Below are 24,638 nucleotides of genomic sequence, written 5' to 3' on the forward strand. Positions count from 1 at the left end.
CATCATATTGAAAACACACTTGAAAATATTTATGTCTTATGTGTCAGGGTGAACTTTCAACATTCTTAGCTTGAATTTTGTGAAGGTAACAAACTGGTTGTGCACCTAGCAGATCAAAGAGCCAATATTTTATATAACTCGTCGCTTGAATTTGGACCTTCATTTCTAGCTCATGCGACACTTCACACTTGATTTTTGCAGAGTTTCTTTGCCTTTTCAGCAGCTAATTTGAGCGTTTACTTGGACTTTTTGTAAAAGCGGGGAAGAGTTTGCCTTTCCCTTCTCACCCTGAACAAATTGGATAGCAAGACATATGGTTCCTTTGCAACTCCACCGAAGACACTTGAACTCGGTCTTTTCTTCTTGTGGCATCCAAAGCACCTTCGTTTATCACCATCATACCCACGCTCTGTCCGCATTCATTTTCTCACCGCAAAGGCGCTTGCAGATTTTCATCCTCCGTTAAACACAACCACAACCAGATTTTTTTTTTTTTTGCCATTTCTGTGACAAAATCACAATTGCCATGCCCCCATCATATTCCTATCCACGTTCAACACTTAGGATGCCAATGTTATCGTATAAAATGAGTCCCCGGAGTTTGGCGGCGGTCTAATTCAAAGGTAATGCCGTTTTAATGGCCACGGTATTCTCAGACATCCCCACTCAAAGGAAATTTCAAATGAGGCGTAAAGATAAAGAGAGGTGCTTGAAAGGATGCGGAGTGTGCTGTGCATAACTTGTGTGCAAGTTGCAGTATAGTATGACTTAAGAACCTGCATGCGTATACACTACATGTGACATTGGCCCTTAGTTTTCAAAGGCGCCGGCACGCTTGAGAGAAAAGGCGCCGCTCCGATGGATGTGCTAATAGCTCTGCATGCACAGCGAGAGCCGCCGTATGGATGCAACGCTTGGAGTTGAGCCCAACCTGCGGTGACACTTCCCACACTGCGCCCATGTTGCTGGAGTATTCCTTTTTTTTTTTTTTTTTTCCCGTACTGTACTCTAAACCGCCTCTGCTGAAAGAGAATGGCAGACAAGCTGGTACTCTCCTGAGAGGTAGCCCTGTTAATCAGCGCAGCGCACTGGCATGGAGCCCTCAGATCAAAAATAAAGTACATTCAGGAAGAACAAGGGGGAGTCTGAAAAGATGGGCTCGAGTTTAAAAAGAAAAAACATCCTCTTCTTTCTGGGTGGAAATCAATCGCGGATCCATGCTGAGTAAATATCCTTCGGCAGATCTGCTGTGATATGACATAGGCGCATCTCATGCGGCGTTACTGCAGGATTCATCGTTGTCATTGTTGTGTGTCTACAGGAATCCACTGTGACAATGTGTGCCCACAAGGCTACTGGGGCAGCAACTGTTCCCTCAGCTGCCCGTGTCAGAATGGAGGCTCTTGCTCTCCAGAGGATGGAACGTGTGTGTGCGCACCTGGGTTCAGAGGGACTTCCTGCAAAAGGAGTGAGTGTTCCACCGAATTCACAAACATAAACTGTACTTCGGATTGCTTATCAGGATTCTTTTTTTGCACCACGTCATCATTCTTCTTATGTTCTTCTCCTTCCATTTTCATATAACCACTTCATTCTAATGCAGAAGGCCAGACATTTCCCCCCCTTTGAGGAGCAATTTTGCTAATCGATGACAATTCGAGGAGCAATTTACTCATTTTGAGGAGCAATAATCCCAAGGATCAGAAGTTAGTGTTTTTCTTAACAAAAGGACAACAATAAACCAGGGGGGGTTGGATGCCGCAGCTGCAGCTGTTGAATATTCAAGTATGCAAGCTTCTCAACTGAAAATTCTGTAGAATACTCGTCTATTCGGATATGCTTTATATTTACGTGATAAACATATTTCGCTTAATAGCAAACAACTTTTGTAATCAACCATTTTTTTTCTCCAATTCCACGACTGCGTAGCCTTGTTTGTCTAGAACAGTGGTTCTCAAATCAGGTACGAGTACCCCAGGAGTAAGTGAAGGCACTTCTGGGTGATGTGAGATTTTAACATGGCTTTGCCATGAACCTATTGAAAGGTTTTTAATGGCGTAATAGGAAGAGTGCATTCCTCTGCATTCCTCACAAAAGTGTCCTGCAGTGAAAAAAAGTTGTATTTTCACCTCAAGAAGATGTGTTTTTGAAATCAGTTTTTGTTATCCGACAGCTTATGTGTTCCCCATGCCAAAGTCCAATTAAAGATTTGGAACATTGTCTATCATTCATCAACTAAAAACCTGTGACAATGAGAAAATTCCAATTTTTTCACAGCTAGATAAAATCCTTTCAAACCTTCTTGAAGATTTATTGAACAACTGAATCATCTCAACTTTTACCGTAATTGATGAGAACATTAATCGCCTTGTAATATTTAATCTTTGTGATGAAAAGCATCACTGGTGTCACGCTCCACTTCTCCTCAGGTAACACTGAGAGCAGTGCTGTATATTATAGAATTCGGCTTTGCTATTGTCACTGTCAGTTACGAACGTCACTACAGAAAAGTTTGAACCCTTTAAGTAAAAACTCTTTGATTTCTAATTGTCTTCGGTTTCTGAGCAACATACTAATTAGTCACAAGCACACTCAAGGCTCCAAAATTGCAGTTTTGCATAGGAGTTTGCTCGTCAAAATTCTATTTTTGCGCCTCGATAAAACACTCTGAAACGCTACACTGCAAATGGGTGTTTATTTGATAAAACGCAGAGCTGACAACTGTTACAAGAATTACTGAACGCTAACAGTTGTGCTCAAGACATGTCATTTTGTTCCATTTGGTATCCCGAGGCATATTTTATTCATCATTTATGAATAATTTAATAATAATTTCTTTTGGAAATTACATCCCTAATCGTGGTGATTAAAAAAAAAAAGCAGTATCTATAACAGGTTCGCAATAAGTTTCTTCCTGTTCCAATTAAATTGCTCTTAATTTGAAAAGAAAAACTGCAGAGCAACGGCCCGTCTCTGTACTTTGCATGGCATCTGAATAACAAGAAAGAAATATAATACCACCAAATCAGATCAATCACCTTACATGTATTGCATTTTAAAATGTTGGTGACCTTCGTGTGGACTTGAATAAAACAGTTGGAGGATGAGCCAGCCGAGAGGTAGCACTTCAGACGCCCATCACGCAATCAGTGTCCCCCCCTCACCCATCCAGTAGCAACCCCACTGACCTCTCACCTGCCTTTCCCGGCCAGCTCGCAGCGGGAAGCAGGCAGGCCTAGCAGAGCACTCATCACACTGCGAGTGTCGCCTGCGCTTTGTGAAGACGTCTTGGTCGGTTTGAAGACACTCTCAAGTGATGAGCTCACTGATTGGAAGTGAATTTGCACTCAGAGGCCTGTAAACTTCAATTTGGGCTGAGTGCAAGAGACAGGTCAAAACAAGCTGTGTCTAATGTTTGTGTGAACAGAAGAATAACATACTTCTCCGATAATGTGTTATCTCCTCGCTTCTAAACTCAGATGAAGACAGATCTCCAGGCAATGATCAATAATTCCTAGAAAAGTCTTACACAGTAAAAACCACTCCATTTCGGGTCCTGGGTTGACAGCATTGCTGTTTTGCAGATGTTCATTTTTACTCTTAACATATTAACTACTATTTTGGTGTGGCTCTATAATTTTTATTTAATTTCGACTGTTCACCATGAGATGGTGACAGGCTTGTTTGAATGGAAACAGTAGATAGGACCAGATTATTTCAAGATATGATGCGAAAAATAATTCTCCTCTGTAATCCTTCTTTTTATAGCTACAGAACATGATGGACGTGAGATTCTTTAATGTGCATCTTTAGACATGATTATTGATTTATATTGTGAGATCACTAATTAAATGTGTTGATTTGGAATAAAAGGGTCATTCCTCGCCAAATTACTCAATGTGTTGATCCAAGCTGATTTTAATTTTCATGACACTTGGCCAGTTTTTACTGAAAATGTAAAAATCTGACGAGCCATAGCTTCCAACCGTAGTTGTTTTGATTGACCTAGAATTTTAGATTTAGTGTTGCACCATCAATATCAAGTATAAGTAAGTCACGTCAAAATTGGCTTGGTTACAATTTTTAGGGTTTTTTTTGGGGTGATTTGGCCTGGTATGGCCCAAAAATTGACTTTTTACTTTAAACATATAGGTGAATCTGTAACACTGTACCATATAGCTCTCTCTCATCATGTTTTTGAACACATCAGTGTTATTTTTAAAAGTGTGTTTAAAGACCGTAAAAGTGACATCAAGCCATTCATTCCCAATGATGTATATTTACTTTTAAAAGTCCATACTTTAATTTCCAGGTGCATTTTTTTCCAAAAAAAGGGTCTAAATGAGTTAGTAATATTTAATTTTATTCATCCATATCTGGAACTCAAACTCCATGATGGAAGGTCATTTCATGTTACTGTCTCACGACAAAAAGAACAAGTATTGTTCAAAATCATATTAAGTTCCTCTTCAACATATTTTTTTTTAATGTAACTTTCTGCTTCTGCATAGTTTTATGTTTGATCATCACTGCACATCCCAATAATGTCACCTTTTGGTTACCTTTAACGATGCTAATCTTTCAATATAATCATGCCGGCTTCTAGAGATGCGACCGACGTCTGTAAGACATGGCGAACATTAAACAGATGTTCTCAGCTCTTACAACTATTCCGTGCAGCACAAGGCATGGGAATTACTGCATTGAAGACTCTTTTTCTGATGTCTTCCTCTCTTCACCATCTCTCTTTTTCACTTGTGCTTTAAAACGTCTGGATCAGATTTTTCAGCATGGCTTTGATCACTTTTGACGTGATGTTTTGCATTATTATGAATGTCTTTTTCCGTCCAGTGTTATTATGAATTTCTTATTATTTTCCCAATCACGTTTTGTCACTGCAGCGTGCTCGCCGGGATTCTACGGGCACCGCTGCAGTCAATCATGCCCGAGGTGTGTTCACAGCACAGGGCCCTGCCATCATGTAACCGGCCACTGCGAGTGTCTGTCTGGATACTCGGGCCCGTTGTGCAGCCAAGGCAAGTGTCCCTTCCTCTGTGTCCTCTAAATACTGACAAATTTATTCTCTGTGACACGTTTTCCTTTTATTACTGGAAAATGTTTGTGCATTTTGTCTGGATGTTGATTGCAAAATTAGCCTTCCCTGGTTAATTTTGTTTACAGAGAGAAGTGCCAGCAGTCTAATAGAATGCCGACACATTCACCACTGCAATGAATTCAAAAAAAAAACAAAGTACAAAGTCGAAAAGTCTTACAGTATTGTTAATTTTGTTAATATTGGGTTCAGGTCAGGTGATTGACTCGTCAATGCATAACATTTGAATTGCCCCAAATAATCCTTGGCGGGGGGCAGTTTTGAAGGTTAGAGTCCTGAGTTCAATTCCAGCTCATCCTGACCTTCCTATGTGAAGTTTGCCTGCTCTCCCCATGCCTGTTTGTGTTCACTCGGGCGCTCCAGCTCTGTCCCACATTTCAAAAACATGTATTGGAAATTCTAAATTGTCCTTAGGTGTGTTTGGGTGTGTGAATGGTCGTTCTTCTCTTGTGTGCCCTGCAACGGGCCCGCAACCGATTCAGGGTGTCCCCCGCCTACTGCCCGAAGACAGCTGGGATGGACACCAGCAAGCAAGCGGCCCTAGTGAGGATGAGTGGCTACAGAAAATGGTTGAATGGATGGTTCCTTGGCTTCTTTTGTGGTTTTGAGTTAAGTGAGTTCTGATACATTCGGCTGAATATGAGAAAATAGTACTGTGAGAAATGCTTCAGAATTCATCTTGCATTCACATCCTCAATAAATCTTCTACACTGTTTTAATTCCCACACCTTTCACCTGAGTTGGATGTACTGTAAATACCCTGCAATTAAAGTCTAAAGAAACTCCAATTTTTTTCTTTAATATAGCTCATGCTTAATGCCTCCATTCAATACTTGGATTGCATCTTCTTTTGTCTCCTCTGGTTTACCAGGATATTGCCCCCTGATGGCTAGTTTAAAAAAAAAACAAAAAAACTGCAGATACACACCCTATAAGCCGTAGGGTTCAAAGCATGAGAATAAAGAAGCGGCTAATAGTCTCAAATTTACGATGACATAAACTCTCGAAGTTACAATCAGATTTGATGTTGATACACCAAAAAATGTGAAATTTTGGCTGTGGAAATGCTTTTCCAGGCCTTAATTGTTGTGAAATCGCCTCCCTTAAATCTGAAAGTCTTCACATGTATTGCTTGTATTCTTGCCAAAACGTCATTGTCCCAATACTTGCGCACCCAACTAGATCAGAATCCTAAAACTTTTGATAAAGTGCAGAAACACTGATCATTTTTTTTCTAAATTCCTTTTCATGAGTTCGAGGAATGTTTCATCCACTCAAAGTTTCATCCGATGAGAAAAACGGCCAGGAAGTCGTAATTTGTCAGAACCGTAATGAAATGGCGAGCAGGTGCGTGGCGGCGAGGGATGAAGGTGGCGACAACACGTCCTCTTGTCGAGGGCTTGTTTGCGTCCTCGCTCGTCCTCCGTCCTGCCAGGCAGAGCCTAATGAAGCTCTCCTGGTGTGATGAGCTTCCAATCCCCACAAGCAGCCGTACGGCGCAGCTAACCTCGTGGCATTAATGACAGCCTGCTCGTAGGAGCTTGAAAGAGGTCTCGACAAGAGCGGAAAGGCTGTTGAAATGAAATCATTAAAATCAGCCCAGATAAAAAAAGAAGTATCGCAACCACCTTGTGTGATGTTGCTGAGTTATTCTCTTTATGACGGAGCTTAGATGTGCCGCGTGTCCTGTTGCTGCAGGTCCCTCATCCGGACGGTGAGGAGCATCTGGGCCTAATTTGTCCCGCTGCCCAACGATAAAGTACAATGGAGGTTTCATTGCAAGCGATATCTTTTATTGAAGAGTGCCAGGGAATGCTGAAATATTAATTTCATAAAAAATGGATCCGGTGGTCTGTGTACATGGTCTATTTTAATACTGTGGCACATCAGTCATTTCGCTTGGGTCGGTGAAAATGGGGCAATTGTGCCACGGGAGGCGTTGATTGACTTTTTTTTTTCTCTCTAAGCATATCGCTTCATGTCCACTCAAATAAACACCATTGTTCATCTCATTAGCCGATGTCATACTGCGTTTTTAACGTTGTTTATTTCTGCTGAGTCGCTGCCCCTATCATCAGTAATGTATTTACGTGCCGTATTTTCTGTACTATAAGGTGCACCTTCAATTAATGACATTTTTAAAACTTTTTCCATATATAAGGCGCACCCTCAATTAATGACATATTTTAAAACTTTGTCAATCACAATATAGTAATACTCAAAGTAATAACAATAATAACTTGAATAATAACTCTAAACTCTCAATAGTATGATAACTCAATGTCAATATGAGCAACCTTATTCAATTGTAAACACACAAAAGAAACAGGTAAAGCTTACTTTATCAAGTCATTCCCCATCAACGAATCCCATTCTCAATATTGATCCATATATAAGGCTCACCCGATTATAAGGCGCGCCATCAGCTTTTAAAAAAAACTAGGCTTTTAGGTGCGCCTTATAGTGTGGAAAATACGGTACTTTTAGCACATTCTGGATCTGTGTTTTCAATATGGACTTCAATATCTAATTTAGAGCCGTTCCTGTTTTGGTGAGAGGAGGTCACTAAACTTTCTTTTGACTTATAGTACGGATTATACGAGGAGTGTAACTGTTTGTGGAAATCGCGTTTCAATGCTTACAGTACAGGTCAAAAGTTGATACACGTGTGTTTATCAATTCGATGTATTATTTTTTATGATTATTTACATTGTCAATTCTTACTGAAGGCATCAAAACTATGAATGAACACAAGAGAGTTGTTGCTTTTGCCCTGATTAATGCTTTTCACATCCTTGGCATTCTCTTGATGAGTTTCAGTTTTTGTCTGTAATGTGTATCTATTTGTCTGTATTTGGTACATGCAGCATCCACTTCAACTTGTGGGCCTGAAAGGGGGCTCCTCCCACCTGTGGTCCCTTCTGAAGGTTTCTGATTTTCCCCAAATTGGGGTTTTTGAGTTTTTCCTTCCCCTTCTGGGAGCTTTGATAGGGGATGCTGTTGTGCACCTTACACCAAAAAGATGTCTCTGTGTGACTTCTTTTTTTGAAAGAAGTCTCTGACCTCTTTTTATCTGTGAAACCCTTTGAGACTTCGGTGATTCAGGGCTATACAAATGAAATTTGATTGATGATAGATTGATTGATTTCAAGGGCTAGTCGCCAGAAATTCTTTTCACTTCATCGGGTGATAATATTCAGATTATGGACTACTATTCTGTATTTTTATGTAGTCACATTTAATCAGTATGTTTTCACTATTTCAGACTTTATTTTGCTAATGTATTGTGTGACTCTAACCCTGGGGTGTCAAACTCATTTTTAGCGTTGGCTACATTGTAGTTAAAGTTTCTGTCTTTGGACTGGGATAACTTTAAGGTCAAATAAATTTTCAAGTTTTTCACATTCTTTGCTGGTTTTGAAATCAGAGGTCAGTAGAAACTGTTCAAAAGAGAGCTTGGAAACAATAAATGGTTGTTGTTGTTGTTTCCCCCCAAAACCTTTAAAAATTTTGATGCGGTGGGTCAGATCCGGCTCCCGGGCATTGAGTCTGACACCTGTACCCTAACCCCATTTGTCATGTTCAAGCGATTGCAAATCTATTTTTCTGATTTTTTTTTTTTTTTCCAGTTTGTCACAGCGGCAGATATGGAAGGGCCTGTGCCGAAATTTGTCGCTGCACCAACAACGGCACCTGTAACCCCATTGATGGATCCTGTCAGTGCTTCCCCGGATGGATCGGCCACGACTGCTCTCAGGGTATGTTCGGCCTTTTCATCTTTTGCTCTCAGTTTCTAATTAACCTTCTATTTGCACCCTTCTTTGTTATCAGACTCATTAATCTTCACACCCCATTTTGCCTTAAATGTAGCTTGACGCAGTTAATGTTTGCTCACAATAATTTAGGAGGAGTTTATATAAAAAGTTTACATTTTTTTAGGATGACAAACTAGCAGAAAATGGGAAGTGCATATGGGGATTCCATCACAGAAATTAAATCCTGGATATAGTCTATCGGTTCAAATGCGGTAAAGATGTAAATTGAATATCTGTCTTTGGGAAACGTACGATCAATGGTGTAGTGGTCCCTTGAGAACTGGCTGTACTCCAAATGTCCCCCTTTTTAAAGAAGTAAAGAAAAAAGACAAGTTTGTACTTACAGTACTGTATTACCAGTCACACAAGCTGGATGGATGTAAAATGTATTCATTATGAGGCCAAAATGTTTTGGTTATTTTTTTAGAGATGTTGTTGGAATTCTTGTATTTGTTTTGCACTTCACAGGTCTGGCAAGTCATTATTGATTACATAACAAAATAAAAAGCAAAAATGATGCATCCCCCTGTCTCTCTCACACACACTACTGTGATCACAACAGCCCCCCCCCCCCCCCTCCCCCCTTTTCCATTAACAGTCTGCATCACCAAGTGGAAATATTCTCAGCATGATGAAGCGTACAGGAGATTAGTGAATGAAGTGCCATCATTTCCCCTATATATATATATATATATATATATATATATATATATATATATATATATATATATATATATATATATATAAGACACACTTGTATATAGGACACACCCTTAATTTTTCAAAATCTGGTATTTTCTATATTACCGTGTATAAGATGCACCAACACTTTGACGACAATGTAAAAACTATCGAATTAATATGATCTTTTGTAAACTAAATATTTTCTTGTATTCACATTCGTAAGTTATATACATGTTTGTTGCAAACTGACGTCCCACTCCTCTAGCTCCTCCCATTACGGGAATTATTGTAAGTAAGAATTTGACCGATACAAAAATATGAAAAAAAAAAACTTTAGTTTCAACCATCAGGTGAAAAGATGTTTTCTTTCATCCTTCCTGACCATCGGCCAAGTTCTTTAATAAATTAGCATCTTTGTTGCTTTTGTTAGCTGTAGCTGCAGTTGCAGCTGGGTACTTTGCATTGATGTGTTAGGCTAAACTTGAGCTGCAGCTAAGGTAAACAAGTTCCTTCTTACAAATAATGCGTATCATTCATCTATCAAAGGGGCATTTTTTTTTTAAGTGATATTTACGATTAATCGGAGCAGCAACGCTCACGTCCTTTTCCATTTTTACGTCTTCTGCACCGGAACCTCTTCCAGAATCAGATTATGCCAAAACAAAATGACAAATAGTGCCAACTAGGGTGTGAATGATTGTTTTTCAATCTCCAACAACTGAAGCACAAAAAGCCCAATGCAGGAAAACTATCTAATCTAAACTATCTAATCAGCATACAGAAAGCATAAACTTTGAGATTACAGTTAGATTAAAGTCAATTAAAAAAAAATGCTTTGAATATGACATTAATTGTTTGATTTTAATCAATCTGTTGATCTGACACTCCTACTATTTTTATAGGGCTGCAACTAATGATTATTTTAATAATCAAGTAATCTGTTGATTATTTTGTTGGTTAATCAATGAATCGGATTTGATTATTTTCTATAGTCAAACCTAGGACATCGTTTCAATTTAACAGTACAGAAAACAAATTAATTGTGATTTAGTTCCTGGTTACACTCATTGTTGTATAATCTGAAACACTCATCGTCGTTTACCAATGCAAAAGCAAACAAAGGTTTTAATTCAATAACTGAAGAAAATCTACAAGTGAGGAGCTGAAATTCCAAACACTTGGATCATTTTGAACGATTAATCGATTATCAAAAATAGACGTATTCGGCAACCATTTAGTTGTGGATTAATGGTTTCACCTCTATTATTTTAAGGTGTTTTTTTTTCCCAACCTGTCAGTAGTCAGTGGGAGTCGCTACCAAAATTTCACACGAATCAAAGCCCACGACAAGCAGACGAGAAACACATAACGTGCTTGAAACTGTTGTATAATGCTCTTTCTCTGCGGACTACGCTGTTGTAGTGGAAATAATTTAAAATAGATGTTATTAAACTGAAGGCAATTGAGGCTAATGTATTCAGTATATTGCAAATAACAGAGTGGTTGAGTGAAGCGCTCGCATTTAATATTCCGCAAGGATCTGTGTCACTTTCCCAGTTTCTAGTTTGGTGCGTGTGTCATAATGATTTGGCTCATGTGCTGTGCGCAGCCTGTCCCTCGGATCGCTGGGGCCCAGATTGTCTCAACTCATGTAACTGTCACAACGGAGCTCAATGCAGTGCCTATGACGGCGAATGTAGATGCGGACCTGGCTGGACTGGTCTCTACTGCACGCAGCGTGAGTCCTTCAGCAAATACACACTGTCACCTAGAGGTTGTGGGCCTCAACTGCAGGAGACACATGACTCATGTGGAACATCTGGACAGCTGCCGGAAGCTACTTTATCATTCAGATTCAAATTGAAGGCAGCATAAAAATTTATACGTGTTTGACTTGATGAGAAGTGGCAGCGTAGTTCATCTAAGTTACTGTGATTTGACTGGGCAATAAATAGAATTTATTTGATTACCGTAATTAGTCATTTTGAAACTTAAAGTTTTGAAAAAGAGCTGAAACTTGAAATTGAGATTTTAAAAAAGTGTTAGTTTCGAACTACTTAATTGTGGCATTCAAAGGGATAGTACCCTTATGTAGCCGCATTAAAAAGTTTATATTTACTCTATAATTTGATTATGATTTTTCTCCACTTGCTTTCGACTGAAAATCACATCACATTTGCTGAAGGCCCAGTTAATAACCAATCGCGGCTTAGCTTGTGACCATCACATGACCATCATTTGACCTGTGACTACTGTAAGTAGAGGTGATGTCATTTTTATTAGACAGGAAGTTAAAAAAAAAAGTTAAAACTATTAACCAATTCAACGCCAGCTACCGCCAGCAGATGCCAGCAGACTCTATTTTACCATAATGTTTAAAAACAAAAACAAAAAAAAATACTATAATAAGTACCTGGATAGAACGTTTTGGGAAGGTTTTTTTGTTTGTTTTTTTACATAAAAATGAGGGTGGAAATTTAGTCATCAAATTAATTATGGACATAATAGAACACTTTTACGACTAAAAATGGTTAAATAAGAGGACGATCACTTTAAGCAACTTATGTAAAGCTACTAATAGCTATTTTTTGCACAAGCTAAGAATGTTGAATTTACCTTAAAACAGATTTTTTTTAATCAGTGTTCATTTTTTTGTCTGAATATTTTCCAACTGATTTCAAATCTGTGTTCATTATTTTTGTCTGAATATAGTCCACAGGATTTTTTTTAAATAAATGTAATCTTTAAATTTTTTGATGTTTTGACACTTTGATGCACTTGGTGATTTTTTTTCTGTTTTAGACTAAGCTGTAACCCATTTAAACACTGTAAAAAAAGAATTAAGAGTCGTTGAAAGTTGATTTATATTGTTTTTTTTTTCTTATGTTAATGTTAAAAAGGATACAGGTTTAAGTATATTTATATTTTTGTAGACAATCTTCTTTATAGTCAGCGCATTGGGTGGGGGGTGCGAAAAGTTTTCTCCTTCCTATTTTTATGTACTATTACTTTAAAGTATATTCACATCATTGCTCCACATTTAATATCACAGCATTTATTTCATTTGATTTGTCTTATGCCTTATTGTGCATGCCGCACAGAATTTGACTGCTATTGATTTTGCTGTCGCCTTGCAAAATGACCTTGACTCACGACATTATTTTCTTCCTGTCACGCATCCCAGGCTGTCCCGCCGGCTTCTACGGCAGGGATTGTTCCGAAGTGTGTCGCTGCCAGAACGGCGCCGAGTGCGACCACATCACGGGCCTGTGCGCGTGTCGGACCGGCTTCATCGGAACGAGCTGCGAACAGAGTTTAGTATTTAGTAGGCCCGCCACATTTAGTTCTTTACCAAAAAAAAAAAAAAACGCCCAGTGGATAAGGATAAGAGGCATGCTATAAATAATACAGCCTTTGTCTAAGTGCTTTAATTTTGCAGTAATGCACCTCTCCTTGCAGAGTGTCATGCTGGGACATTTGGATATGGATGTCAGCAGCTGTGTGAGTGTCTGAACAATGCTACCTGTGACTATGTGACCGGGACATGCTACTGCAGCCTGGGGTATAAAGGGATCCGCTGTGATCAAGGTGAGGAAAGGCTTTTGCAAAATTGTCCAAAATGTTTTTAGAGCTGCCATATAATAGGTCACCAAATATTTCGAAAATGGGACCGACATTGTGGATACTGAAATAATGTGAAGGGCTACCATTTTGGGGACAAGCTATCTGAAATAACACAATTGCTTAAATTTACATTTAACTCATTGAATACCAAAGACATAATTTTACGTTTTTTTTTAGGAGTCCAGATATTCAATACCAGGGCGCATTTTATTTTAAAGTGAATAACTTTTCAGATTGCATAATGACCACATACATTTTTGTTGTAAAATTCCATCAAAAACTTGGGGGACCTGCCAGGACCATCATCATGTTTTAAAACATATAACAATAACTTAAAAAAGTAAATAGCTCCCTTTACTTTTCTACAGCCATCAAGTTCTCCAAATTCTTTAAAATAACAATAGTGTTAAAACGTCCACCAGAAAACGATTGATTCTGGCACCTGTGGTCTTAACAAGCAACTCTTCTCCATATAGCCTCCCTCATGATGGAGGAACTGAACCCCTACACCAAGATTAGCCCGGCCCGCGGCTCCGAGCGCCAGTCTGTGGGCGCCGTCATGGGTATCATCTTCTTGCTCCTCATCATCATGGCCATGCTCAGCCTGTTTGTTTGGTACAGACAGAGGCAGCGAGAGAAAGGGCACGAGGTCCAGCCTAGCGTGTCATACACGCAAGCCATGCAGATGACCAACACCGACTACTCTCTCTCTGGTGAGAACCGCTGTTATAATATTCATATTAATAACAACAACAAATACATATAATTTTATTTTAGTAATTGTCAATAATGTAATACAGTATTAATGTTCATTTCAAACTCTTGCTGCAAGCATAAAAATGCTCCACAAAATTAGAAAATTACTCCTCAAATTAAGTCAGTGATTTATAAAACTGCTTTGCAAAAAGAAAAATTCTCTCTCTCTCTCTCTCTCTCTCTCTCTCTCTCTCTCTCTCTCTCTCTCTCTCTCTATCTATCTATCTATCTATCTATCTATCTAGCTAGCTAGCTATCTAATATACGAGGCTCAAAGGACCAGACCAGTGACAATATCATGTTGAAATGATGGGGAAAAAATCTGTTTATATAAAATATAAATAAAATATAATTGACTACATGAATATATTGTTCCTGAAATCCTCAGAATGTGGCAGCACGGTGGCCATAAAGTCCAGTGCAGCTGAAGTCAATCACATTCCAAGCAGCAGTAGCAGCAGCAGTGGAGGCAGCCAGTGCTTTTCCAACCCCAGCTACCACACCGTGGCCCAGTGCAACATTGTATCAACCATCTCCAACAACCTGGATGCTGCGTTGACGCTCAAAGTACGATCACGCGCCGCACGCGTCACGCTCTCCAGCACGCATCAAATCAACCTGTAGTTTTTCATCCCCTCGCAGTCGAGCACTCTGAAAAGCCGAAACGGTTCCGACTGGAGAGCCTACTGCAACCTCAGCGATCTCGGTGAGTTTTCTTCTCTCATCCTGCCACGAGTAACCTCATCTGCCATGACTTTGCGACGGTGCCCCAAGGGCAGAGACGTGTGTGTCTTTAGTGGGCCTGGCCTCCCTGCTGTGAATGAAGATGAACCGCAGGCTCCGTGTTAGAAAAAAACCTTTGCTCTCATCTTCATTTGATATGCGTCTTAGAAAGAAAGAAGTGGAGAGCACGGGTCAGCGAGAGCTCGTTAGTATGCCTTCTCACCCCGTGTTGGATTCCTCTGTGATGCTTCACGCCAGGTCAGCTACTGTGCTCTTGCGGGATGTGGCTTACGAGAGACATCCATAATTGCTAAAATAGTTTAATGTCCGCATGAGAATAATGCACTCTTGATAGAATGTTCTGAATATACAGATCTTGCAACGCTCATTGCGGTGGTGTTGAATTGTATTTTATGCCATGCATGAAAACCTTCTCTTTATATGCTGGTATGCGCATATCTACCAAGTTGCTTTATTGTATTGTGAGAAGTAAAATTTAAACATTTCAACACTATTAATATTAGGTTCAAGCAACCCAGAACATTTCATAAGAAACAAAGCAGATGACTGATTAATTGGCTGGTTAAATCTAAAAATTCAAATTAATAAAATAGCAGTTTTTGCCCTTCCCAATATATTCCAAAAGGTACCAATTATTTTAGGATTTTTACTATTAATTGGCCATCACAAAGAGATAGTTAAGAAAAAAAAAGTTTACATTTTGATACACAGGAATGCATTGTGTGGCACAATTAATGAAATTATGAGAACAATTTTCTTTTATTATTTATTTATTTATTTGTTTGTTTGTTTGTTATTGGTCGTTGGGTGGGTGTCATTAAAACATTTCTGCTTAATTTATGTTGCATTATGTATTTTTATTTTTTAAACAAACTGTGACTTTATGTAAGATAGTGACATCCATCTAACATTTGCTTTGTTATGAATCTCCGGTTCATAGAATGACCTCATCAACAAAAGTCATGTTATGTATTTAAGGAGACTAGGTTATGGCATGGGTGTGTGAACAATAAATAGTGTTAGAGTACATAACGGTAAAAGGTTTAAATAATCTGCAAATATCGACCACTTGCACGGTTGTTTTTGGCTGATGTTTGAAGTGTCATAATCAGCCTTTTTAATCAGGTGGCCGATGAATCAGTCTGGCCCGAGCATAGACTTGCAAAATTCCATTTCTTTTTAGTTCTACGAAGGTTTGTGTGTTTTGTGATTTTGTCTGTATCGTTTAATGGATGCTCTCACTGATGAAGGGTTGTGAAGAGTCTCTTCCCCATGATTTTGAAAATATCCTGTCTTGACCTCTGCTGACTGGAGGAGGTTATAGACGTGTGACAACTTGCAATTAAAAAAAAAAAGTGTTCTCATTGTCATATTCTAAAAGTGAGTACGACATTATGCCAAAACAACGAGTTAGCCACAGATAGTGTGAATTATGCAACATCTAACTTTCATGTTTTGACATGTTGTGGCAGATGTTCAACAGGGGGAGACGCAGGCACCAAGAGGCTCCAGAAAAGGTAAATAATTCATTTGCAGCATCACCGTGCGTGTGTGCGCACACGCGTGTGTGTGTGGGTGTGTGTGTCTGTCTTGTTCAGCCTTCCCCGCCCTAACACCTATACTAACTGTCAGAGAGAGGCAACTTTTTAGCTGGTCTGACAGTCGTCAGTGCCACGCCCCCCCTTCCATCATTGACTGTCTGCCTTTTTGTCTCTCTGAAAATTGTAATTATCGATCCGCCAGACGACCTAAAACTAAGTATTGCTGAGCTTGAATTTACTAAAAATGCCTTTAATTGGGGAATTTAAAAACTTCTATCTTGCATTTCCTGGCTAAGAGACAATCAGAGGGAGCTTGTCCATTTGCTGTGTACCTATTGTTTACTTGTAGAGTGACCTCCCTGCAGCAGAAACGCATCCCGGAATGCTCCATCAGCAAGTAATTTCTTTATGTAAATCATATTTGAAAAACACGATAACAAAATAAAATATATCAATACTTAATTATAATCATTACTTTTACATTTTGGTCGGCATAATAAGCCCACTTAGCAAGACTGGGTACAAAATACATTTTGGTTCATGAAACTATGACTCAGAAAGGCAGCACAAACAAAGACAACAGCAGTAAAGTCAGCTGTGTGTCGCAGAGAATGACAAGTATTGAGTTGACCCTAGGATGATTGTTCACTCAACTGGACATAATTCTTGGTAGCAAAGTAAAGTGACGATGGAATGATTCCTTTTTATACTCTAAAATTGCAGAAGCTTAGCAGACAGACATGCAAGGCAGTTGGCTTGTGTTTCTGTCAACAAAGGGGGCGTGTCGGACAGATGGACCTCTGATGGACAGCTGACGGAATGTCTATCCCAATGATTACAACGACGGATGAAAAATACACTTCCGGCATTCCGAATCCATCATTTTTTTAGTGTTCACATCATTCGTCAGTTTGCCGGCAAAACGGGCATCCGTCAGAGACAGACTGATGAAAAGTCCGTGAGAGCTGACCTTCAAACAATTTCCCCAAATGGTTCCCTATTTCCCCCTGAATTTAACCCATGATCTCATATCATCCATTGATTTCCCTGGAAAACGAGATCATGATGATCTGAATTTTAATCCAATTGTAATTGTCCGTGGCTCAATGCCTGACGCATCATTTGGTCTCCCACACCGCGGTCTCTGGCGACTGCGAGAGACCCAAGGGTGTGAAGAGTGTTCTGATGTCGCCTTGCTGGGCTTCATAATGAGGCCTCATAAACTGGCTGATGAGACTGTTATGGATGAGATGAGTCATCCACTCGTTCCCCTCTCTACCGCCATTAGTCAGCCGAGGCAAAAGAAGCGTAACTTTTTAAGAAAGCCAACCAGTGTGATTGCTCTGGAACCGGTCTTGCCACGTACCAGTGACCCTTGCTCTATCCGTGCAGTGACTGAATGCGCTTGTCTCTGCCGTGGCAGATTATATCAAGGGCTCCATGTGCAACAACAGCTCCTGCTCCTTGAACACCGAGAACCCCTACGCCACAATCAGGGACCCGCCCGGGCTGGCGTGCAAGCACACAGAGAACAGCTACGTGGAGATGAAGTCCCCCTCCCACCGCGAAGTTCCCTTCGGGGGCACCGCCACCCTCCTGGGCGGCACCAGAGGGAACATCTATGAAGTCGGTGAGAACCAACCTAAAACAATGACTGCAACTAAAATTGGAAATGTGGTACAGGTTTGTTAACAAAGGCAAGTAAAAACGAGTTTCACCGCCAGCCCTGATAAAACCAATAATTGTTGTCAATGGCAGTGAATGAGTTAACGGCACTCGCATTTTTATTTTACTTTGGAAATAAATTTGTTATCCCCATTTTAGTTATAGTTTTTTATTAGCTTCCATAAAATGATCTGAAATAAATTTTCTTTATATTATTTATTTCTAAATACATTTTCTATGAAGACAGTCCATCAATGGCAGTGAATGAGTTCGAGGTAGGGCTGCAAGCTTGTGTCCAAAATAATAATCACATTTTTTTTGGTCAATATTGAAATCACAATTATTTGGTAATCATGTTTGGTCAAACATTTATTTAATGCCCTCTTTTTAAAACAAGCAGTGTATAAACAAGACTTCAAGGCTTGATACTAAAATATAATAATAATAATAATAATAATAATAATAAACTAAAATAAATAAAGCAAATGATAACTATGGCTAAAACACAATAGAAAACGCAGCTAATTTACTTGCTGAGTGCAAACTAATAAAACAAACAAAAAAATGAAGCCTACTTAGAACCAAGCACATTTACTTTTACATTTTACATTTTTACATTTACTTTTAAGCAAATTTGAATCAATTAGCAGTCAAAATGTCATTTTCAGTCTTTTCAAACAGAATCTTTTCCATTTTTTTGCCAGATTTTTCAATTGGTCTCAATTAACAGCTAGTACTGTATAGTGAGAATCAGGTGAGAAACTCAACACCATTTCACACTGGTAAATAATATACTGTATTAGGGTGAGAAAATAAGAGGATTTTGTCACGCGAACATGTGGGAAACATTACCCCCAGGTGGTAGGATGACAAAGTGCTTGATTTGACATGTAAATGTTAATATCATCGAGGTTCCGCTTAATTAACTGTGGCAGCCAATATTGTAAACACGATTAAAATTCGATTAATTGTGCAGCCCTAGTTCAAGGGGAAGTCAAATTAAAGATGTTCTTGCCATGTGCTCCCTCTATTTTAATCAGAGTATTCTTATTTTCATCTCTAAAACATTTTTACATTTTTAAAAGTCCAGATTAAATCCAAAGAAATGTATGTTTCTCAATCTTTTTTACCTGTTTAGTACTAATCGATTAGTTTAGGTGAGAATTTAGTACTGAATCACCTAGTTTAGTATCAGCCATTTTTAGATCCCACTTTAATCTCATGCTTGAGAAAAAAAAAGAAAAAATATGAGTCAAAAAGTCAAGTCAAATTTAGTTACACAGGGCTTCGTCATAACAGAGTCTCTAAAGCAATGCTTCTCCATTATATTTTGCCAAGCCCCTCCAGGAAAGAGAAAATGTCTTGACATGACAAAAATAAAGCCTTTTTCCTTAAAGGGGGGCCTGCCCCACTATTTGAGAAGCATTGCTCTAAAGTGAATGAATCATAGAGAACATCACAATGTGATCATACCGTGGTTGAACTTTCACATCTTCGTCAGAAGTCTCGCTGCGGGAATTTGGGCAGTCGGCAGACATTTGATGCTCGTCGTGGTAAGAATAGTACTTGGGAAGTTGGAATTGAATGTCTGGACTCTTAAAAAGAAAAAAAAATGTCACTTTTGCGCCATTATAATTTTTTGTTTTTGATATGTGCTAGTCACAACTGAGTATTGATTGATATTGCGTGAAGGTTGCTAAAGACTGAGCAAATATTCTGCTGACTGCTTTCCTCCTCTTGCCTCCCCCCCAAGCCATGGCAGAGCCCACAGTGAGTGTTTTGCAAGGCCCCAACGGGATGGCTACCGGCTTCTCCCAAAACCCGTACGACCTCTCCCGCGGCGGCCACATCTCCACCCACTATGACATTCTGCCCATGCGTCACAGCCCCACGCACACACCCCCGGCAGCGCACCCGGATAGCCCCAGCTCCAGCTCCCTCCTCTAGAAGACCTAACCCGCCACGGCCCCTTTGTCTTTGTGTGGTCAACAAGGACGCGACAGCCACAGCTCTTTTGGAACCCAAAGGAAAAAGGCGAGGAAGAAAGCCCTCACACCAGCAATCGTTCACCTGTTTTATTTCCCCAGATGCCCCCAGACTGCTTCCTGGATCTTTATGGGCACTCTGAAGCCGACGGCGGATCTACCAGAGGGAGCTAAGGCCGCCGCGCTCGCATTGGAGGGATAAGTTATTTACCACAAAAGAATCGTCCTTCACTTTAGTTTATGGAAGGGCAAAATGGGCTTGACGTGAGTAACGGTTGTGCCTGTCCCATTTAAGAGTGTACAGCGGTTAGGATTTATAATGTTCAGCGGGTGGAGGGGGGGTTACTTTTGTGCTCAAGGGCCACGAATGATTTTAAAACATAGACGGGTCAAGATAAATGTTTTAAAGGGGGAGTTTGCTAATTTCAACTTTTTTTTTCTCTTATATTTTGTTTTAAACAGTATGACTTACCTGACTGTGAAAAAAAGTGTGTTTTTTTATTTGATATTAGGCATGGGCTGATAATCATTTTGACGGTTCAGCCTAGGGTTAAAAGGTCAAGGTTTCAATAACCTCTAATACTGTCAATCACCTGATTCGTGCTTCTCTCTAATTTCTTTTTCTTTTCTTTTTTTTGAAAATCTAACGGGGCATTTAAACAAAACAGAATATGATTGGCTGCTTGCAGAGTTGACTCAACAAGCTTCCCCTTTGAAAATTGTTAGATGGCAACTGCTGTTTTTTTTTCTTTGTTTTTTTTTTTTTTTATATACTTCTTGCCACGCATGGAGGATAAGGAGGAGGTCTTTATCTTCAAAATTGCTTACCAGTGACTGGGCACTGTGGCTTTTGATAAAACAAGGAGGTTATTGTATTGATGCATTCTTTCATTCATCATTACTAAACATGGTGCACATTTCTTAATGTACCAAAATTCAGTATTTTGTTAAAAAATAAAATGACTGTTAAATGAAAAATAAAGCTGTAATTTTAGTATTGTGATGCTATGCTCAGTTATCACACCGTCAGAATTTAATATCAGCCCATGCCAATTTGATGAACAAAAATAATATGATAATATAAGATATCATCATAAACCATGCCCTGTGTCTTTGATAGGTTGTTTTTCATTAGGTTGAACTTTTTTTTTTTTTTTTGTATACCGCATAGAGGCAGACTTTTTTAATATTTAATGGTGTCAGGCTCTAATGACTGTTTTAAAGTGACAGTGTGTGAAATTTAGTCTCATCTGACAGTGAACAATAAGAATTCAGCAGTTTTGAAGCACACACACTCCGGTGTCTCAGAGAGACAACACTTTTGCAACCCTACTAACGCTACACTACGTTTGCAAATTTCTTCTCCTTCGGATATCTGTAGCACAAAGATGGCAGTGAAACATGTCAGCCTCCAGTTAAGCGGATTACTAGACCTACAATTATATTTTAAAAAAAAAAAAACCTTCAGTGTGAGAGAATATGTTGTAAAACTTTTTCATTTTTTTAATTATTTATTTTTTTCACTAAATTTTCCACACTGTCCCTTCAACAAATATGAAAAAAGTGTTTTTTCTTTTTAAAGGCAACTTCCCCTTTAAGGTTTATGTAAACTATGTAAAATAGCAATTGTGACCCTAACGATGAAAAATAATTTGAATTTAATAATTTTCATTTTTAACTGTATTATTTCAAGTAACCAATTATAAAATAACTAAATGAATATACTCCTTATTTTGCTAATATCTGATTATTTTAACATTTATAATAACTCAATTATCAATAAGATAAAAAATAAATTTAAATATATTTTAACCAAATACATTATTGCCAGAAAATATTACAGGACTCTTTATATAATGCTTGGTGGGCCCAAATAAAGTACACCGTGGTCTGTAAATGGCCCACGGGCCATATTTTGCCAACCCCTGATGTACAGGCGTCACTTGTCAAATGTAGATGAAATGATGAGATCAACTGCAGTGGAAAAGTTAAAAAACATAACCTAATTGAGTTAAAAAAAAAAAAGCATGGATACAAAATAATCAGTCACAGTCTGTCCTTTTCTTCGCCGTGCGCCAGTAATGAGCACACAGCGACGCGACGCGGGGTCAAAGTGAAGAGCTTCATTTGTGTTGCAGCGTAAATGAGGTTGTGATATTCAGGTCAGCTGAGTTTACGCGCCGACTGCATCAGAAAAACGTCTCGACTTTTGGATTTGCTCCTCGTTAATGAACTGACTGATTCTTGTGTTGTTTTTCTATGTGCCAAAAACTTTTCTCGCAAATGTCTGTACAGGGTGTCAAGGAAGGACGCTTTTGACCTTTCTGTTTGGTATTTATACAGCTAATTTCCTGATTTATTCATTTACATTATCAGTGATGGTGTGTTTATTCTGTGACACTAAAATTACATTCAAAAAAAGATGAGCATGAAGACATTCATGGTTACCCACTGATGTAAATAACACCAACACATCAAATTTATCTTGTGAGATGTAATTTTGTGAAGCGTTTTAAATTCTCTATCCTTCTCTTTCTCTTTCTCTCGCTCTGTGAGATTGTAAATTTGAATTTTAGATTTTACCAACAAAAAAAAAGCTTTTATCTGACCAACTCAAAGCCCACAAATATCATGTGGTGTTATATGTGGAAAAAAAAAATACAAATCATCTGTTTGCATTAAACAACTGTCACTTATCAACGACACTGAATTGATTTGTTTACTTTATCACTTGCATTAAAGCCTCTGTGTAAGCAATAACATAGTGACAATCATTAGCCAATTGCATTTCATCCATACTTGACATGATACGCTTTACTTCACATGACTGTTATCGATAGCAGAGGTTCCTTTTCTAACCACTTGCTGTCATCTCAGCTCTGTTTCTTGTTATGGTAAATTTCTTATTAAAAAGCATATTGTGCCATGGCAGCAGCGTTTCAGTTAGGTTCATAACTTGAACAGCAAGGTTACAGTCATATCAAGTGCACTTGTTGTCATTAGGGTTAGAGTTGGACCTATACATGGGACAAGATATGACGATATCCCTCCAGATTAGAAAAAGATGAGATCTATTTTAGGCAATTTTTTGATTGCAGTGGAGTTCATGTGAAAATGTGCTGCTTGTTAATACTGTACTCTGCATAGCAGTAAAAAGCCTATCAAATTGGGATGAAAACTAATATAAATGAATAATAAACCTTACCATTAACCAATAATACAGAAACAAACACCTTGGATTGCTTTTATTTTGAAATTACGTGTCACAACAACAGCTGACTTCTCTCACTCGTTTTTAATCTACAAACTGTTGCTTCTGGAGTAAGTTTTGACATAAACAAGCAATAATTTGCAATCATGTTGAATTGCCAACTTGAGGCACAAAAATATTCATTAGTTGTACTGACATTGTATTGTACTGCGCCTATTTCTAGCACCGGCTAGCATAAATTAGCCGCTAGCTAGCAGTGCTCGATTGGTCCATGTAGGCATGCGAGAGGAGTCAAATTTACAGTTTATTTGACGTACGTGTTGTATTTTAAGATGAAATATATGACGCTTACTTATTTTTGTTTATTTGTGTTAAAGTGAATGAAAGTGAAATGTATAGGCTACAAGGGCATTAGCCATACACATTATACGTTTTGTTTTGTTTTGTTTGTTTTTTGTTTTTGTTTTTGTTTTTGTTTTTGTTTTTGCTTTGCTTTGCTTTGCTTTGCTTTGCTTTGCTTTTGTTTGTTTTGTTGTAACACAAAACTTGCTGAGTACGTGTTCTAAACTCAAAACGGAGATGATTAACCCAGCAGAGTTTCATATTCATACGGTCTCCATTCATATCCGTGTGGTGCGTTGTCTTTGTTTTGGGCTTAAAATGTAGACACACACAAAGCCATTATAATTCTTCGACCCAACAACTGCCTGAAGTCCAACTCTTTCATGCCAACTCTCAGTGCTTAATGTTAGTGCGCTTGCCGAAAACAATGTTAATTTTTAATGGCTTCATTATTGCTTACAAGCTGTGCTAAATGCCCAAGCTTGATAATAATGCTCATAAAGAACTGAAGCTGACCTTTCTTGTAAACAAAGTTGTGCTTCTCTGCATTCAAAATCAACTTCTGAGCCTGCCTCTTTGAAGACAAGTACACATACAGTAAGTTGACTAAATTTGGTGACTTGAGATATGAATCGTCATATGTCCAATTTTTCGCTTCGACATGGGAGGTGGCAGTGAAGTTAACTCATCTGACAATAAGAAACAGTTTCGGAAAAAATAAATTAATACAGATGTATCAAAAACAACCACACAGTTTTGCTTTTTGTAATAAACTGTAAGATGCCATAGATGGGCTAAGAAATCGTGTGTGGTTTTTTTGGTAGTGTTATAATCCATTAAGTAACAGTTATTTGAACACAAACTCCAAAGTACTGCATAAACATTGCTCTCGGGTATAATTTGCAAAAATCAACAAATACTTATGCGAGTTGCTGCATAGTTGTGACATCTTTGTGTTACTGCTTTTGAAAATTGTGGGAGCAAAACTAATGTTTACATTCTTTTTACGTAGTTGTGTCTTTTCTGCGTGTTTTTTTCCAACATTACGTCAGAATACAGTACATATTTGTATTGTAAGCTTGTGCTTGGTGTGGGATAAACCATTTGATACCTATGAATGAAGTACAAGAGAAGTTTTGTTTTAATCAGTTGTCTTTC

General features: G+C 38.6%; 1 protein-coding gene across 1 annotated transcript in view; it reads left to right on the forward strand.

The window, feature by feature from the left end:
* The window catches only part of megf11 (multiple EGF-like-domains 11), an 86,479-nt gene extending 63,847 nt beyond the window's left edge, over positions 1–22,632 (forward strand). Inside the window, exons 14-25 of the mRNA XM_088416625.1 lie at positions 1,322–1,468; positions 4,902–5,036; positions 8,743–8,871; positions 11,222–11,350; positions 12,797–12,925; positions 13,072–13,200; positions 13,713–13,949; positions 14,381–14,559; positions 14,635–14,698; positions 16,209–16,253; positions 17,701–17,907; positions 19,696–22,632. Coding sequence (XP_088272751.1) covers positions 1,322–1,468; positions 4,902–5,036; positions 8,743–8,871; positions 11,222–11,350; positions 12,797–12,925; positions 13,072–13,200; positions 13,713–13,949; positions 14,381–14,559; positions 14,635–14,698; positions 16,209–16,253; positions 17,701–17,907; positions 19,696–19,889 — 1,724 coding nt within the window. The 3' untranslated portion in view covers positions 19,890–22,632. The remainder of the gene's footprint in view (positions 1–1,321; positions 1,469–4,901; positions 5,037–8,742; positions 8,872–11,221; positions 11,351–12,796; positions 12,926–13,071; positions 13,201–13,712; positions 13,950–14,380; positions 14,560–14,634; positions 14,699–16,208; positions 16,254–17,700; positions 17,908–19,695) is intronic.
* The last annotated feature ends 2,006 nt before the right edge of the window (positions 22,633–24,638 follow it).

Source organism: Hippichthys cyanospilos, chromosome 6 (genome assembly GCF_059441005.1).
Source record: "Hippichthys cyanospilos isolate Australia breed blue-spotted pipefish chromosome 6, RoL_Hcya_1.0, whole genome shotgun sequence".
Taxonomy (NCBI): Eukaryota; Metazoa; Chordata; class Actinopteri; order Syngnathiformes; family Syngnathidae; genus Hippichthys; species Hippichthys cyanospilos.